We start from the raw sequence: 19076 nt of genomic DNA, 5'->3' as shown, positions 1-19076 counted from the left end.
ATGTAATATGATAAGGTATACCTCTGAAACTCACAAATATCTCCCATAAGGACGATCAAGTACCTGCGCTTTTGCTTATTAACGACGACAAACTATAGCTAGTATCCAATATCGTCACTTGGTTGATGCAGTTGTGTCTATTTGGAATGGAATGATGTCATCAGGAAATAGTTTAATATGAGTTTACGTATCGACAGCATCAAATTTGCAGCCCAAGCATGTGCATGTTTCAAGTCAGTAAAAACGACTTTGTTTTGCTGACTACACGATGTGTGCAGTTAATCACCGCTTACTATATATCTCCATATAAAATAGCATTTAAAAACTCATATCCTGTATTCCATTTCTGAGGAAACACACCTGTGTGATAAAATTCTGATTTGGAATGTCATTTTTATATATTCTGAAGATAAGATATAATGATAAATATTGTTACTATTTTATCAAGTTAATGCATTGTTGTTCTTTGGTTCCATCCATAAAAATGTTGTTATATTTTAGTGCATAATGAGATGGTGCAGTGACGATTATAACGTGCAACAACAAATCCATTTAAATGTACGTACAGTATGTAAGAACATGTTCGCAATCGGTTTTTTTAGTGGCGTGTATAGGCCCATATAAGAAATTGGTCATTCCCGTATTAGTCAGCTTCATCACGGCGGTCTGTGAATAATACAGTCTTACCCGACCAATCCAGTGGTTGATAACTTGAGCAACGATCCGTAATGTCTCGGCCAATCAGACACTCTTTGTAACCACCCGATACTCATTTGTCAATAAGCATTTGCTACTTCTTTACTCCTCTGGTATCCCAGTGGGGACCGCCATTAAACATGCGTTGATAATCATTGATTTTTGACTTGATAAAAGGGTTCAAACCTTAAAATATGAGTTTTTCACCAATTGTAAAGCTGAAGTCAATAATTTCTCGAAAGTGTGTTAACTAAACCAATGTATCTGTGTGTACACTAAATGCGTCATCAGCAACAAATGGTTTGCGTTATGAAAATAAAATATTAGTCATTTTACAACTTTTCTGGTCCTGTATTCCATGTGACGTTATCAGAAATAATAGGCAAATAAAGTTATACAACTCTAAACCTGTAAAAATGAAGCTGCAGCGCCTTAACAACTTGGGCATCCCTGCTGCTCACTGAGGTTCTACTCTTATGCATTTTTCAGAAATGGCATTGTCGTATATGGCATCATCTCACTGGAGTATTTACACCAGAGAACATCACGATGGTGTCACAAGGTTGCCTTTCTCCTGATTTTAGAACCTCGTCTGGGAAAATGTTCAATGTTAACTGATAGTGAAGGAATCACATTCCACTATGGTCCTCCAACAGTATTGTAAGCTATGTACACACGATTAAGGACTGGTATTTTGTCCTTGGTCTTGGTAAATTCTTGTAGCAATCATTGAAATATTGGCAATTTCGTTACAAATAGTGAAACATCTCAAAAGCAAACAACCTATATTGATTTTGCTATTTCAATTTCCTTCCATGTGTCTGTTGGTCACTCTGGTGCGGTGATTGAAGGACTCGTTAAATTCCTTAATCACAACGGGATTCCTCAAACCGTTTGGATACAGTTTGGAACGATATATCAGTAGCGTTGAAGACAACAATTTAGATGCTGACATGTTTTTCAGTATTTGGTTTCTCTCAAAATATTATTAAATGTTTCCAAGTTTATAGCAAACTGACAATGTTGTTTTATCCTGCTAGGCCTTTAGCAGTTCCAGAAATATCATTGTGGACAGTAAGATTTTCTCCATGACCTATGGTAACACTGTTTCGATTACTTCAGATGCAACTCCACCTTTCCATTAGAAATGTCACATTTGGGAATAAGTTCTGTCGTCTCCTCCTTTATTGTGTCTTTCTCGTCGATTCGCGGAGGTGATCCATTGAATTTGAACGGACAAAAATTTTCAATTTCATCAGGCGTTATGGAAGTGTCCCTTTTAACACTGGTCGATCTACTTGAGCATGCAATACTTGACCGTGTGATACTCGGCATACCTCGACCTCTTTTTCGATCTCGGCGGTCATTCCTCAACAGAACGCCATCTGTTTCAGAGCACCCTGGGTAAATCTTAAAAGCTCGGTATCCACACCATCGGAATCTAGCTTTCACTTCCTCTCTGAAATTCTCGTTCAGCCAACAGTAGACGAAAGGGTTATAACACGTGCTGCTGATGGCGATCCAGTGGCAGATGAAGAAGGCTCTACTGTCATGGTGGAATACCTCAGCATTGGGATGAAAGTCTGTCAGAAGATGGTACAGAATAAGTGGCAGCCAACATAAGGCAAACACAATCACAACTGCGATCAAAAGCTTAATACTTCTTCTTTTCGCACGTTGCTGAGATTGGTGCTGATTTTCGGTTACAGCCCCGACATGGGTTCTTGCCCATAGTTTACGAACTATACGTCCATACGCAAAGGCGATGAAGGTCAACGGGATGCAGTATTGCATGATGATGGTAACCACAGTAAGATACTGTTCAAATGAATCTAGTGATTCAGGAAATGATGATCGACATCGTCGAAGCTTTGATGTGAAAAGATTGACCTCCTGCACACTTGTGTAGATGCCATATGGTAAAGAGAGGCAGATGGCCAATACCCATATGAACACAAGAACCGTTATTGCCAATTGCTTGGACATACGAATTGTTAGAGGAGTCAGAATCACTCGATGCCTGTCAATGGCGATCGCTGTCAGGGTATAGGTTGACACATACACAGAGACCATTAACGAGAAGTTCACAAGGTGACACAGAAAATCTCCTAATGGCCATTCATCCAATATGTGTCTGAGAATATTGAATGGGACATTAATGCAGGTAATAAGAAGGTCCGAGATTGCTAGGTTTGCAATGAAGAAGTTGGTAGCTGTGTGAAGTCGTTTGTTCTTCAGAATCACATAACAAACAAGAGAGTTCCCGAAGAAGGAGATAAGACTTAAGATGCTGTATGCGATGATGATTATTATATTCTCTACTGTCTGGTCACGTTTGAAGGATTGGGACTTGAAAGAGCTCCCATTGGACTGGTTTGATAGCCATAGGGAAATGTCGGTCTGAGTTACATTCTTGTCATCAAGTCCCAAGAGATACCACACGTCGTCGTACGCCATTGCTTCACAGGAAACTCTGAAACACATAAACATAGTGATTCTTGAAACATTGCTTCAAGAGATAATATCAAACGTTTACAGCATAGGATTTCTAAACAATGCATGGTAACTTTTAAAGAACCAGTCATATGATTAAGACATAAGATTGTGTCATAGATTATTATTAGATATCTTCATTAACAACAAATCCCTCACATTATCAATTCAATATTTTTATAGCTTTCATATTTAAAGTGTTACCTACATTTACATGAGTGTAAACCATGAGTATATTAGAAAACAAGTCATATAATTAAAAAATAAGCTTTCTTCTGATTGAATGGAAACTGTTTCCCCGGATAATATAAGGGACTCACTATTCTCTGGTGTTGACGTTTCAAGTTCATAGATAATGTTGACATATCTTCATTAACACAAAATTCCTTACATTATCAATGTAAATCATGAGTATATCAAAACATACTTGAGGAACAAAGAAGAGAAAACAGCAATGATTAACAATTTTCACTTGAGTTAGCGACAAAACAGTCCATTTCAGAATTAAGACTTTATCACAAGTATGTGTTTCGTGAATTACTATCAGATCATGATGATAGCATTTGTTCGTGAAAAGTCGAGCCTATCCTGAACGACTGGAGGGACTTGTCACAAACACATGTGAAGCCATGTAAAATGTTCACCTGAACAAATAGGGAATCGTGGTGCAAGTCAAAGTATCGAATTGCATCGGACATCTTTTTGGTCACGGATTTATTAAATTGGAAATGTCCTCCACATGTCTACCATAAAACGTTTCGAATGCTTCACTATGGCCTTGAACGTTGCAAACCTGTTCTTACAACTTTTGGGCAAGAGCCGTATGAGGCTTTTTGAAATCTTATGTTTCCTCCGTGAATAATGCCAAATTAAAAAGAGTTTTACTATAGTATGGTAGAATAAACTATTCTTCAACGAATGATACATGTCAATATTTTCGGACTGATATTCATATTCTTCTGGATTTTTTTTGTTCATGTGATTTAACAAACTTTTTGCATGATTGCGCAGTTTCTTAATCATTCTATGACACTGACATGAATAGAAGCCTAAAACGGACTTCGGTAATCGAGGTAAAAATATGCAACTCAATGGACGTTAAAGGAACACGATTCTTTCATATCACTCGAGTCAATCTGTCATGGCATGGCTACAGTAATATGAAACAATTGAGTGTTCTTTAACCTCTTCTAAGTACTAAATACGACAAATATTAAAGGGACACCAATTTGCCTATACGAAAACCTTAATCGTCTGACATCCAAATGCCTCTGGCGTTAAGTGATATGAGACAGCAAAAATATAATTATGTTCCTTATGAAGTTGGAATTAACTGTACATGATTGTTCAGTAGTCGGAATAGCACACAGCTTGTATGTACGATACAGTCTCACTTCAACTTTTAACGCATCTAAGAGACTTACTGAAGCCATCGTGAACGTGCAACTACAGAAAACCCTTCAAACCGTCAGCCGCGGCAGCATCAATAAATGAGTTGGCACCTCATCTCAAAATCTTTATTTCCACACTCAGCAGGTCCTCCTATAACCTACAATCAAAATGCTCTAAAAGCAAAGCCAGACCATTCTAACGCATCGTCGGTTTATCCGTTTTCGCATTCATCAGTTTGGGTAGTCTTTACGTGAGAGCCAAAACGAGGTAAAACTCAAGATTTTTGTTTTTGTTTGTTTGTTTGTTGTTTAACGCCGCACTCAGCAATATTCCAGCTATATGACCAGACAATCCAGTGATTAATATCATGAGCAACGATCTACGCGATTGGGATCGATGACATGCATCAACCAAGTCAGCGAGCCTGACCACCCGATCCTGTTAGTCGCCTTTTACGACAAGCATAGTCGCCTTTGACGGCAAGCGTGGGTTGCTGAAGACCTATTCTACCCCGGACTCTTCACAGGTCTATTGTAAGAAGTAACATTTGTATACATAGTAAAACTAAAGACATATGGGATGTTAAAAAGGAAATTGTGTTAACTTCTGTGATAATTCTACTGTTGTCGCTCTAGTAAAAACATTTCGGAAGTGGAAGCTTTTGAAGTGTGAATGAACGCTATTAATACCTTTGCTGTTTTTATGGGGAGGTTTGGTGGATCATTCTATTTATCATTTTTAATTTTTTATTTAATAATTTCTTTTTGGGGGGAGGGGGGGGTGATGGGTTAGGGGATGCCATTTAGTTTATGGCCTGATGAGACTCTTACGTGGCACGATTTGAAAGCGCTAGCGAATTAAACTGTGTTCAATCTTACTTAACTAATATAATTTTAATTATCACCATACTGTGCCTGAGAGTTGGAACTTTACTGCTCTCTCTCTCTCTCTCTCTCTCTCTCTCTCTCTCTCTCTCTCTCTCTCTCTCTCTCTCTCTCTTTCACTCTCTCTCTCTCTCTCTCTCTCTAGCGGGCCTTGCCAGTAGGACCAGTTGATCTATTCCAAGATTAGACTATCCGTAATTGTCTCGCACTGTAACGAGCTAAAAGGACGTTCAGTGTAGCAACTACAACGCCACCACACAACTGAAGTAGTGCTAAATCCACGCTAAATCAATCACTCTCTCATTTGTCGGCCTGAGCCAAATCTTTCGAAACCTCAGTACATACAGCTGTGTTCAATGCCTAACTGTTAAAATGTTAATGTTCTTTGAGCATAGATATTTGTGTAGCCTTTTACTCTTGTATGTTCGTAGCTTTTCCTGAGATACGGGCACCATTATCAAGACAACTGAAAAGCAAATACACAGGCAAATTAGGAATGTTGTTCTTTTCATTGAAACTTGGTACGACACACTCGTTACAACACAGCTAAATGCGTGATCCTAACTTTATCATGAGTATATTGGTATTTGGGGACTGACCATTTATGAAACGTTGTCATGATTATAGTAAGGTGTTGTTGTTGTGGTCATTTGTGGTACTATTTGACCATTCGTTTGACCTTGAGTGAGTTGGGTTAACGCGGTTTAAATCACATTTCATTTAATACATGTACCAAACATCGAAAGGCAAATGTATTTATGGATGAGTGATACGAAGATATAAAATACAGAAGGAAGCCATTTTGGATCAATCCGAATAAATCTTACAAAGACGGAAGACATGTCGGACCCTGTGATAAGAGACACATAGTCACACAAGAAATCCATTATAGATCAGCCAACATAAAAAGACAATAAGGCATTCATTCCAGATAGGGCTAACAGAAAGTAGTATGAAAACAGAATGAAACTCAGATGTGTGATATGGAACATGACTGTATCTAAATATCCGAATTTGTCTCTCAAGACTGAAAACTAAAGGAATCTTTTCCAGACTTGTCACACATAAAAAACTAATTTAACTCAAGAGGATTCAATTCCGGACTTGTCTCAGAAAACGTAACTTAAAACGAAAGGTACGTATTCTGGGTTCATCTGACAAAACACAATAGAAATCAAAATTCAACTATCTTGCTCTGTCTCACAAAGGATACCTAACACAGGATCCACGTATCATAACATTTATTGTTACACAAAATCAATTACTAAAACATCCTATAAGCCCACTACAGTAAAAAAATCTATATTGGGGGTGGGGGGTGGGGCACACTGATTGTAACATACTGAATTTGTGAGTAAGTCAAAAGTTATAGTCACATGGACCTTTTCACATCTGTTGCGTGTGTTTTGCAAGAAATAACGAATATTCGGGAGAACTGCTTTGAAATTCCTTTTCGCGTACACCTAGTATCATATTTGTTAGTGGTTCAAAATATATATAACGCAAACTTATGAGCAGTCTCGAATTTCCAACGAAGCAGACTCCGTTGGGTGTTAATGAAAAATAGCGATGAAATAAATGCTTTAATATGGTATGGTCGGGGTCGTAAATGGACCCTGAATTCAACTGTTCTGAGTGAAAATGACACATGCTTGGCCAAAAGAATGCTTGAATCCAATACCTCGCAGCGTGACGTTGCACGTCAGTTCAACGTCTACAGGAACACTAGATGGTACTTATGGCGACCTTATCTACAGAAGGACTACGTCAGAGACCGTCCCCGCAGTGGCCCCCTCAAACACGCATCTCCGACACAGGTCCAGACAGCAACAGAGGCGATCTGCGAGGACAGTACTAGTCTTACGACGTCTACGCATCTACGGCATCCGTGCGAGGCGCCCAGCCAGAAGGCGGATCCGGACGGCAAACATCAGCGACGACGTCTCCAGTGGTGAGACTCGAATTCCTTTCACCCGATATATTGACCTGATGGCTTCGCGTAAACGGGGTTTTATTGGAAAATATATTCACCTCAAATTTTAGATACAGATATCATACAGATTGTGAAGTAGCTGTATATTTTCAGATCTAGTGACGTATGAACCTGACGCTTTCTTCACTTTTCAACTATATTTCATAGATATTGTTATATGCCAGTGGATAGAGCGTCTGACCAGAGAGCGGAAGGTCTTGCGTTCGATCCCCGACCGCTTCATTTAAAAAATCGTTAAAAGATGCGGCAATGTTAAACTGCGGCATGGTATCTCAGTGGGCTAGCGCTATAAATCGGCATTAATCCGGACTTGTACAAACAAACACACACACACACACACACACACACACACACACACACACACACACACACGTTCAACCCAATTTCACCTCATCTTACTCAGAACGCTTTGCAACAATGATTAATATGCATATGTGTCCCTATGAACAATCATTGCCGTGTTGACGTGGATTATAAACTTGAATGGTTTTATCATGATTAAACGGTTTAATCTGTGTCTGAAGTGTTGATGTGAGCCGATGCCCTGAGACATCTAGTCAAGCAGATTGATGAACGACTCCTGTATATTTGTTCCTCGGGGGAATTGGCGGGCAGACTGCATTAAACGAGCAAACTAATACAGTTTTCTTTTGTTACTGGGGTCACCATTACCAGCATGAGAGTGATTAATTTCTGGGATAGTTATAGTGCTATTAAGAAATCGATCTACTCTAGCGAACCGCAGACATTATATTCCTGGCATACCTGTCACTATCGACCATTTTTAGAAACAGGTTGCTAAAATAGGCATTCTTGACGCATTGCAACGTTTCTAATTTGGTCTGTTTCTGTGGGGTAATATGTCTCGCATTTCACTCGTTTGTTATGCAATTTCTCAAGTTATTCACTTTATTGTGAAGGCAGCAGTATGATAAAGGAGACAAAAGTTTATGGAAAACAACTTCTTTTTTGTTTTGATCCTTAAACTGTTGTCAAGCACGACTGAATAATGAACATGGTACAGAATTATATATCGTAGGTGAAGGATTAACAGTAACATCATTTATCATACATTAAATGGATTAAAAGTATCCATAAACTTTTGTCTACTTTGTCATCCTTTAACTTGTAAGAAATAACTATCAATTATAAAAATATCAGGTGTTTGCAACTGTACGGTTGCATATATACGGATGTTTTTGAGAATCTGCTGCCCAGAAATTTTGTTTATGTGAGTGGAGTGGAGTGGAGTGGAGTGGAGTGGAGTGGAGTGGAGTGGAGTGGAGTGAGTGAGTGAGGTTTTACGGCGCCTTTAGTAATATTCCAGCAATATCATGGCGGTGGACACCATAAATTGGCTTCACACATTCTGCCCAAGTGAAGAATCGAACCCGGGTCTTCAGCGTGACGAGCGAACGCTTTAACCACTAGGCTACCCCACCGCCCCGTCCTGCCGAAGACCCAGGTTCAATTATCAACATGAGTACAATGTGTGAAGCACATTTCTGATGTCCCCTGTCGTGATACTACTGGAACATTGCTAAAAGCGGCTCGCAACCATACACACCCACTCACAATATCATTTAGAGGAGGCAATTGAAAAGGTAGTCAAATGGCTATTTTCATTTAATAGTCATAAAACACATCATTAGATTTCGATTTCTGTATTTCAATATTAGAATGCCACCTGTCACACTAAAAGAAATGTGTTTCGTCAGTATATTAATACAGGATACGATTTATTTAAAAGCTATTTTTATGACATCTCGCAGTAAACCATGCCTCAAGCTGTTTTACAGGTGTACGCGGTTCACCCTCAAAGTGGTAGAACATCACCCACCCCAACATCTTCAAACTCATTAACTTCTTCAAATCTGAGCAATTCTACATCGAAGCAACAATTATCTAGCTACACGCCAACGGCAAACAACGCACAACGAAATTTAAATATCGCGAACCTGAGCCAAGACTGTAGACACAGAAAGAACACCTGCAAAACGGAACGAAGACAATTTATGAGTACCCTGTTCCAGGTTCTTATCTCACTGGCTTGTAAATGTTTTTTCTTGTCCATATGGTTGATAATTGTTAACATGTATGTAACTTCCATGTCTTTTGTCCATATGTATGTAAGAACTTTCGATTGTACATGATAAAATGGAAAGTGTGTTGTGAATCATATGTAAATATATATGTAATAAAAGTCTGTAAAACAGCTCCATACTCTTATACTCTATTCCTAGAAACGGTCTATAGCCTAATCCCCTTGTTGTTTCAAGATATGTCACACACATGAGTGATTTAGAAAATACCGTGAGTACATTCGTAGTTCAAGAGGACCATTAGATGTATGAGCACAGAAGCATTTCTCTCCATCACAGTGGGATTCGGATACATGTGAAAGTGCATCTTGCACAAGGGTTTCGTGAGGTTTTTGCGTGTGGTATTACAAACCGTAGCTTACTGTACTTGTTCTTCAGAAAAATACTTTCTTTTCAAATCACCTTTAACTTAAAATAAAAACATATTTCATGTACATGAATTAGGCAATCCCAATTAATTGCTCTTCCCTATAAAAAATATATTTTAAAGATACCAAAGAGATTTATTGAACGCAAGACATATGGGACAAACACTGTCAATAGAAACAATGATCATTCCTATATTCATTTTTTATTCTGTTTTGTTTTTTCTTCTGATATTTCAATGGAATAATACAACTTGAGGAATGATACGTATATACTCTTGACAATCATGGGGGGAAAATGCATTTTATGTTTTAAAAAAGTGACTTAAGAGTTATCAAACGATTACAAATTCCTTGGCAAATGACAAGTATGATTTTATTTTCATACTTCCTATACTGTCAAAAGTAGCGTAAAACCCGCTCACGCACCCTCTATGAAATCATACCGAGGAAACGGAGCCGATTCGAATAACTAAATATACTGACTTGGTTCAGCAGTGTAAAAACATTAACAATGCATTCATGTGGTGTCAAGACTAATCGTCCCTTTCTCAATCAGAAACCCAAATTTAGAGTAATACCAGTTGACATCTGTGGAAGTTAAATCAGGTTTTTTGTGAACCCCGGCGTCTTGTGGTCTGTTTCCTTTTGATCAACGCTTAATTAATCATTGGTTACGGATTTAATTCATATTATTCGTGGATCTTGGTGTATTTAAGATAAGGATCTTGTTTTCTGTTTTAGTGTTAGCGTGCTCTGTGCAATAGATTAAAAAGCAGAAGAAGGCAAAGCAATATCTTCCATCACCTGGAAGTTATTCTGAAATATTAAAAGTGAGTATCTCTGAACAGTTCTGGCAGGAAATAATAGCGACAAGACCATTTCAATAATAATAATAATAATAATAATAAAAATAATGACACTAATGTGATTGACAAGATTGAGGGAAAACATGGCAAATATGCAGACCTCGCTTTCGAAATGTCACGATTGCATCCCAAGTACCAAGTTGTCCTACTCCCCATTGTTCTCGGTGCCTTAGGTTTGGTACCTCCCAATCTGTTGACTGACATCGGGAGAGTACCCGAGTTTACTACCAGGAATACAGCCCTTATGACAATCTCGGTAATGCAGAAGGCTGAAGTGTTCGGGAGTCTTCACATTCTCCGAAAAGTTCTGGGTGGGTTTGACTAGGCAGCGCTTCCCGGGAGAAGTCCCATTCGCTGTCTGGGCTGTGTGTAGAGGGGGCAAGGGCCCTGAGCTGATGATGAGCCTAACCAGCCTGACTGTGCCAGGATCACCCAAACCCTCTTTGCTGCATTTTTTATTTTTATCTGTAAATAATAACCATAACATCGACACCCTCACATGAACATAATCTCAATGTCAGTGTTAATTATGTTGATAGTTCTGTACTGCTGGACGGTACAGAAATGAGTGTCAACCAAGTGAAGTGCCATATCAAGTCGACCCAGGCTCAGTTTTTCAAAGAGAGGCTTTCTGAGCGACCATTGCATCCAGTTTATGTCATGGAAAATGATAAATACAAAATTCTTTGGAATAGTATTGTACTTAATACAATAATAATAAGTCCTTCGCTTGGATGAAGTCGGCTGCCCTGAAAAGTGAAACAGAAGGCTTTCTGTTTGCTGCTCAGGGCCAGTCACTTCCCACTCGAAATCGTCAATGTGTGATTTTGCATCAACAGGTGAATATGAAATGTAGATTATGCAATGAATTTAACGAAACTGTCCTATGCATTGTCAGTGGATGCCAAGCTTTAAAACAAACACAGTATCTAAAGCGACTTGATGGAGTGGCTCGATCATTTAATTATCGTCTTCGCAATGCGTGTGTTTTTGACACAGAGGTCCATCCATGGTACGACCCAGACCCAATGGAATCATTTCTGTCCCTTTTGTGTTTGACAAGATTCAGGAAATTGCGAGGACTGTACATTCGTTTCCAACAGACTGTTTGTAATTAAATGTGTTCAAACAACCGGGACTAAGGATATTATAACAGAAATGGATATTATCATTAACATGAAACTAACTTGTTCGTTATTTTAAGAAAGTTATTCTATGTGTGAGGATAAGCAAATTAAAAATGTCATTATAACCAGGGAATTGGAACGTTCGTTCTGAAAAAAAACATTGGCATTGGCATTATGACCAGAAAGAACTGTTGTTAAATACTTAACCATCACTCGTTCCTACCACAGTTTGTAAAGAGTAATCTGTGGCTGAGTAAGTTTTTATAAATATAAATTTTAAACAAAGACGCATGTAAAATAATACCATTCCTCTTTGCTCCTGTATTGTCACGTACTATTCTTTATCACAAACAGAACATGTATTCCGACTTCAATTAAACATCATAATGCTTATTTTGTAAGTAGAGCTAATTGCATTTATGCAACGTCGTGGATGTTTCAAATGACATGGGTATGTATTTATATGATCATGCAATGAAACGAAAACGGTTCAAGACTGCATGTCCAATTTACTACTTCAACGTATTCAACAACGATTCTTCTTTCGAACACATAAATGCTGTTTTATCAGTTCAATTCCGTCATTTTGTCTGAAACATTAGAAACGATTCCATCTATTTCGCGTAAGTCTATACAGGTCATTATACACAAGTGTGTGTGTTTGCTTATGTTTGTGCATATGTATGAATGTATTGTGTATGTGTGTACATACGTATATCATATACCTGGAATATTGCTGAGTGCGGGGTTAAACGACAAACAACAAACAAATGTATGTGCGTAAGTGTGCATGTGTATCAATATAGGTGCGTATGTGTGTGCATGTATATATATATACGTATGTGTGTGTGTGGGGGGGGGGGGGGGGGGGGAGTATGTGTGCGTGTGCGTGTGTGTGTACATGAGTGTGTCTATGTATTTATGAGTGCCATAAAAACGACGGAAAATCTTTCAATAGTAGTGACGTTCAAGGTGAACTGAAGGTACTAATTTAAGCCTCGGGAAATGGTTGGGCGCCACCTTTAGGAATATTCCAGTCGTACATGACGGAAGACAACATAAATAGTGCAGTGTACTCCTGAATCGAATCCGGTCTTCGTTTAACCATTAACCGATAAACCAACGCACACGAAGAATACATTCTTATATATACTCAATTTACTTAATATGCCACGTACTCACATGTAAGCTGATGCGTTATCCTATCCTAGAAACACCGCTGACCAGAAACACGGCACAAGTCTAATTGCGACATGCAGTGGTACACATGCTCTGTCTCATGTACAACAAATACCTGTCATATGTCCATTATGACTGATCAGGCGCACTGTTCACACTGCCATTGAGGCGATGTCTTAAGCCTGCACACTGAAGTGCACTGGTGGACGTCTTAATGGCTTGAGGATGCACCGTGGAGTGTTGCCAACCGAACACCTAAAAACTGTAATAAAATGTTTTGTTTAAGAATCATTGATCGATCTATCCAGAATATTTGACGATATACATGTCAAAATAATTATATGTTAAAATTATTACTTATCTTAATGACAAATGTATATTATTTAATAATTACTTTTCATTTTAAGAAGCAATGACATTTTTCAATTTTACCACAATAGCATATGAGGGATGAAATTATTTTTCATTCACCTGGGAAAAGTTGCTTAATGTCACTTGAAATTGTAAATGGTGATAAAACATGTATGAATCAACAGTTGGTAAGAAAGATGGGAAAGGAAATATATATAATCACAATGCAAATTTCAAACCAAGAAATTAATTTCATAAATATTAATATCAAAACAATTGAACGCTTAAAAGACTAACATATCAAACAAGCAGAATTCAATCCACATATGCATTGCTGTAAACAATACCGTTCTCGGGCCTTAACGTGATAACTAACCAACACACTCGTGACTTAACAGATAAACCTTCTGGTTAAACTGCCTTTCAAAAGATGACATTTGATAGTTCACTGCCAGTTACCTCTCTGTAAATACCATTGCCACGACAAAGAAATCGGAAGACTGTCGCGATGAGTTCTGTAAGCTACAGCTTCGTAATACATGTCTGCTCAGTCTGATCATGAACTTTGATGATCCTTCATCATCGATCATTGACTGGCTGCCAGCTTATTGAAAACGATCTGGAATAACGTCTCTATCGGTACCATGGCAGCTTTGCACGAAGATTACGGAAACGTTTTGCTTGTCGACATTGAATTTCCAGGGATGTTTGAAAGGAAAGTGTTTCTGTTAAGACTCAGATCCCTCTGTAAAGGACGCTTTTGATAGAAGTATGTGGCGTTCGGTTTAAGAGCTAGTGTGGGTTAAGTGGTCAGTTATACATTTGTCTGCATCATCTTGATCTAGTAATAATATATACTATTTGTTCAAACTGGAGTCTCGTAGCGAAGTTCAGCCTTGAAACATTCAAGTCCCGAAAGAGTCAATGAATGGTATGAACTTTCACAGTTAACAGTTCCAAAAACGTTCGTTCTACCCAAAAGCGTTATTGGGGCTTACTTGTGTGTTTATACCCAGCGATCTTGAGATTAAATATCGTCGTTAAGTTCCAACGGTTGTAAATAGAACTTTGGCAGTCTTTGACAGTATTTCATTTTGTTCAATGTGAATAGTAAATTCTCCTTCGAACACATTCCGCTGTGTGAATTCATATAACTAACAGTATCAGTGTGATAAGTTCAACTTTCAACCCATTCCTCAATCCTTGATGCCGTCAAGAAAATCAACTATGTGCCATTTCATTTAAACAATTTTCAATTTTCTTAGACCACAGTTGAGTATAGATTACAAAACAGTAAAATAGTCGTACTGGTATATAGAGAAGAAGTCCACAGTGAATGAAAATGCACATAAACATCTGTTGTATTCAAACACAACCCACATGTATAGCCGAACTCCGGTACGAATGACAACGTTGAAACAACATGAACGCTGTTAGGTCCCGTGAACAAACATATTGTACCATTGTTTTGGCTGTATGTTGTTTAAGGGCCAACCATTTAATATTCGTGGGAGTGGGGGTCGGGGTGGTAGGTGGTGTAAAGTGCAGGGGTAGGTGTTCGAGACAGGATATAATTTTAGTCAGTACTTAATGCGTCAACACACGCAATCCATATCTGTAAAAGGTGGAGTTGAATACATATTTTTCAAAACACCCCATACAGGTGATGCAAATCTAAGACGTTTACCATGCATGATCAGGCCGAATCTGGATAACATATATCATCAATAATAAATAATAACAAAAACGACCATATTCATAAGAAGTCTGCCAAAGACAGAGTCGATTGTACGATTCCCTCGATATGATGAGCATGTATTCATGATTCACTATCCATTAGTGATAATGATGATGCCATGTGTTCGCGAAAAGGTGAGCGTATAAATCCTTCCCCTGGGTGGCAATAGAAGGCATACTTAGAGAATACCCTGTATGGAATTATGGATTATCCCCCGACATGGGTACAATGTGTGAAGCCCATTTCTGGTGTCACCCGCCGTGATTTTGCTGGAATATTGCTAAAAGCGGCGTAAAACCAAACTCACTCACTATGGATTATCCGCGCAGAATGAACTGAGAGGTTTTGAAAATAAATTCACTGCAATCCGTGCCCAAATGGTTAATTTTAAAATAATGATGTTTTTTCGCAATAAACAATATAAAGAGTATAAGATTGCAAGGTAATGTCGAAGAAACCACTCCATGGATACAATACATCCAACTGGAAACGAGTTTGTTCTTGGAAACTAATAATTCTGATATTGATGGATTTGTAGCCCTCCGTAGTCTTATATGTAATATTTCCTTCACGACGAAGTCTAAATTCTCGACCAATTCTATTGACAATAATCTTTCACTGCCGCCTACATATCCCATGGCGTCCCGCTGGCCAATCCTGCAACTTCCCCTAAAAAGCAAACAATCGACTCCAGACTGAGGTGGCATTTCATCAATATTGATGCTGTTGGTTTTCAATGAAGACCCATTGGAGCCAGCTACCAAATATTCGGATTTCATTCAAAGAATTAGTGGGTCATGACTTTGTTAGATTCAATTCATTAAATGTTTAAGAGATTATTGCGGAACAAAATATGGTGCCACATTTCCCAATGCCATTAATTGGTTAACATTGTCGTGTCTCTCGAGATTATTAAGACACTGAATCAGCACTTCTGAAAGCTTCCTATTTCATGTCTGTTGGAGAATAATGTGAGAAGCACTGAGGTCTAGAAAGTAATTTCAACAACATTAACCTCAAGTGAGCCATGACACAATTTACATGAGTCTTCCCATTCAACTGATTTCACATTTAAGCCCACGAGGTTGCCTTCTATGTTAATTGTCACTCGACCTAACACATTTACATATCAACAACACATTAACAAACACGGAAAACCTAAAATTGGCGTGTTAAAAAAATACAAATGCTATTTTTCACCGTTACATGCCAAATAAATATCATTACTCATAAATGCGTTTTCGTAAACCATGACAGGTTTTGCGGAAAAAATCTTTCCTTGAATTAAGTGGGAGCTATTTCGCGATCATTGCTTCTGTTGGCCCTTAACAGACATTGTCCTACATGGTCGTACATGGACTTAACCAAGCGTTCTATTTGGATATCCACACACGTTCCTTCGTTGAAACTTATCGTACGTGTACATGATAATGGATGTTCATGCGGGTATATCAAGATATACTCTCACTCTCACTCTCTCTGCAACACATCAGCGAAATAAAACCATTGCCTCAATATATGAAGCTTTAAGTTTCCACCTATAAATGTTCTCTTTGTGATCCAGTCGAGAGTGTGCTGATGTTGGCGATTGTTGACAACAGATGAATACTAATACAGGTCATACTAAATCAATTGGCATTATTAAATACGTGTAGCAATATTCCAGCTATTTGACGTCGATGTGTAGATAATCGAGTCTGGACCAGAGGATTTAGTGATCGATATTGTGAGCAACGATCCACGACGTCGGGTTACGGCAATACGCAATGAAGCAAGTTACCGAGCCTGACCACCCGATCCAGCCCATACGCCGAGCATACTGCATTGGGTTGTTGGGGACCAATTCTAACCCGAAATCCCTACGAGGTTAATTAAATTAGGTACACTTTGGTATGTAGAACTAATGGATTGGAACCAAACGTTGTGTTTGTTGGTTTTTGTTGTTAGTTTAATTAGCCCCGAATTATGAACTTGAGAAGAACCCCATTTAGACCTCACAGAAACCACTGGTCAGACGAAGCTAACACTTTAACTTTTTTCAAACGATACCCGAAAAAATGAGTGAGTGAGTGAATTGGGGTTTCAACGACGCTTTGAACAGTATTCAAGTTATATCACGGCGTGTCAGCTAAATGTGCGACGGAAGCCCGAAGCAATGAAGGTCTCAGACGTTTACTATTTTGGTGAAGCCCACGAGCACGGGTATGGTGCTGACAAAACTAGAAGCAGGGATTCGAACTCATGGCCACAGATTTCTGGCGTGTCCAAGGGACACTACTCTGCACAGCGAATTGAGACGCTTTAGACGACTTGGCCGCCGATACACGAAAAGTGGTCTAAACCTTGGGACAAAGCGTGCTGAAACCGTTGCCATGCCCATTTCATTCCTCTACTCCCGCGTGACAGATGCCATCGATTATCGACAATCATACTCATGTATCGTGTCAACATTGTTCTTAGTTGTAGCAGCGGAAGGTCTTCCAGATCATGAATCGTCGCCCAGGGTCTCTCTTTCCCTCTTGAACTCTTCTGCCCACCTCTCAACAGTGGCAAAGAAGGAGCATCATCAGGAGTGGAAACAATGTCCGCATCGATGGCTGTTTCAACTGAAGATACTTGATGGCAGTATGGAAGCTAAATGAATGTTGTCAATTTCCATCAACAGTGACTACCTAGTCATTCTAATGCCTGCATAAATATGCTGCCTGGTTGTGTATTTGATTGAACTGCAGCCCTCAGGCATGGGAAGTATTGTACTTAATACAATAATAATAAATCCTTCGATTCGATGAAGTCGGCTGACCTGAAAAGTGAAACAGAATCTTTCCGTTTGCTGCTCAGGCTTAGTCACTTCCCACTCGAAATCGTCAATGTGTGATTTTGCATCAAAATCTAAATATGAAATGTAGATGAATTTAACGAAACTGGCCAACGCATTGTCAGTGGATGCCGAACTTTGGCACAAACACAATATCTTAAGCGACATGATGGAGTGGCTCGATGCTTTCATTACCGTATTCGCCATGCTTGTGGTTTTGGCACAGAGGTCCATCCATGGTACGACCCGGAATATGTAGAGGGCGTCATGGAAAAAGATGAATACACATTCTTTGGAATAGGCCCGTAAACACCCTCAAAACTATCAGCCCAACAAACCTGATCTTGTCGTTTTTGATGAATCCAATGAAATCATTTCTGTCCCTTTTATGATTGACAAGATTAAGGAAAAGCATGTCAAATAAGCGGACCTCGCTTTCGAAATGTCACGGTTACATCCCAAATACCAAGTTGTCATAATAATAATGATAATAATAATAATAATAACAATAATAATAATAATAATAATAATAATGACAAACATTTACGAATGGAAAAAGAAAAGATGTATGTTCATTAGGCTTTTGAAACCTTAACTTAATTCAAAAGTATAATTTTCAAAACTTCCCCATATAGCTCAATGTGTATTTGTGCACTCACACTATAATGTATTCATGCCTCCCGCTATTATCACTAGCTATGACGGCATATGCTTTATGACGTCAAAAGCATAATGCTGGCTGTTGCCTAGGACTACGTTTTACTTCTCACTCTATTGTCACTGTTACATCAAAGGCATTATGGCGCCACACATACTACTGTTGTGGTCGCCTAGCACTACAATGTAAAGTTTTCATTACACCCGAAGAGCCGTTGAACGGTGAAAGATCTTGTGCGGATAAAGGACTTTTGACAAGCACGAATATCTGGACTCTGGACTCTGGCAGTCTCTTTCTCACACCATATTTTCATGTTCGAGACAGACAATCGTTTTTGTCGGCTGAGCAGTTTGTACAACACTCCCAAAACCACCACACACACACACACACACACACACACACACACACACA

General features: G+C 38.8%; 1 protein-coding gene across 1 annotated transcript in view; it reads right to left on the bottom strand.

The window, feature by feature from the left end:
- Positions 1–233: 233 nt before the first annotated feature.
- LOC124118066 (probable G-protein coupled receptor 83) overlaps positions 234–19076 on the bottom strand; it is a 74583-nt gene continuing 55740 nt past the window's right edge. Inside the window, exons 4-5 of the mRNA XM_048393522.1 lie at positions 13104–13362; positions 234–3169 (exon numbers count right to left, since the gene is read on the bottom strand). Of these exons, the coding sequence (XP_048249479.1) occupies positions 1810–3153 (1344 nt within the window). The 5' untranslated portion in view covers positions 3154–3169; positions 13104–13362 and the 3' untranslated portion in view covers positions 234–1809. The remainder of the gene's footprint in view (positions 3170–13103; positions 13363–19076) is intronic.

The sequence above is a fragment of the Haliotis rufescens genome, unplaced genomic scaffold (assembly GCF_023055435.1).
Source record: "Haliotis rufescens isolate VD_foot unplaced genomic scaffold, xgHalRufe1.0.p SCAF_12, whole genome shotgun sequence".
Classification (NCBI taxonomy): domain Eukaryota; kingdom Metazoa; phylum Mollusca; class Gastropoda; order Lepetellida; family Haliotidae; genus Haliotis; species Haliotis rufescens.
Note: the sequence above shows the minus strand (reverse complement) of the source record. Positions and strands in the feature narration are given on the sequence as shown.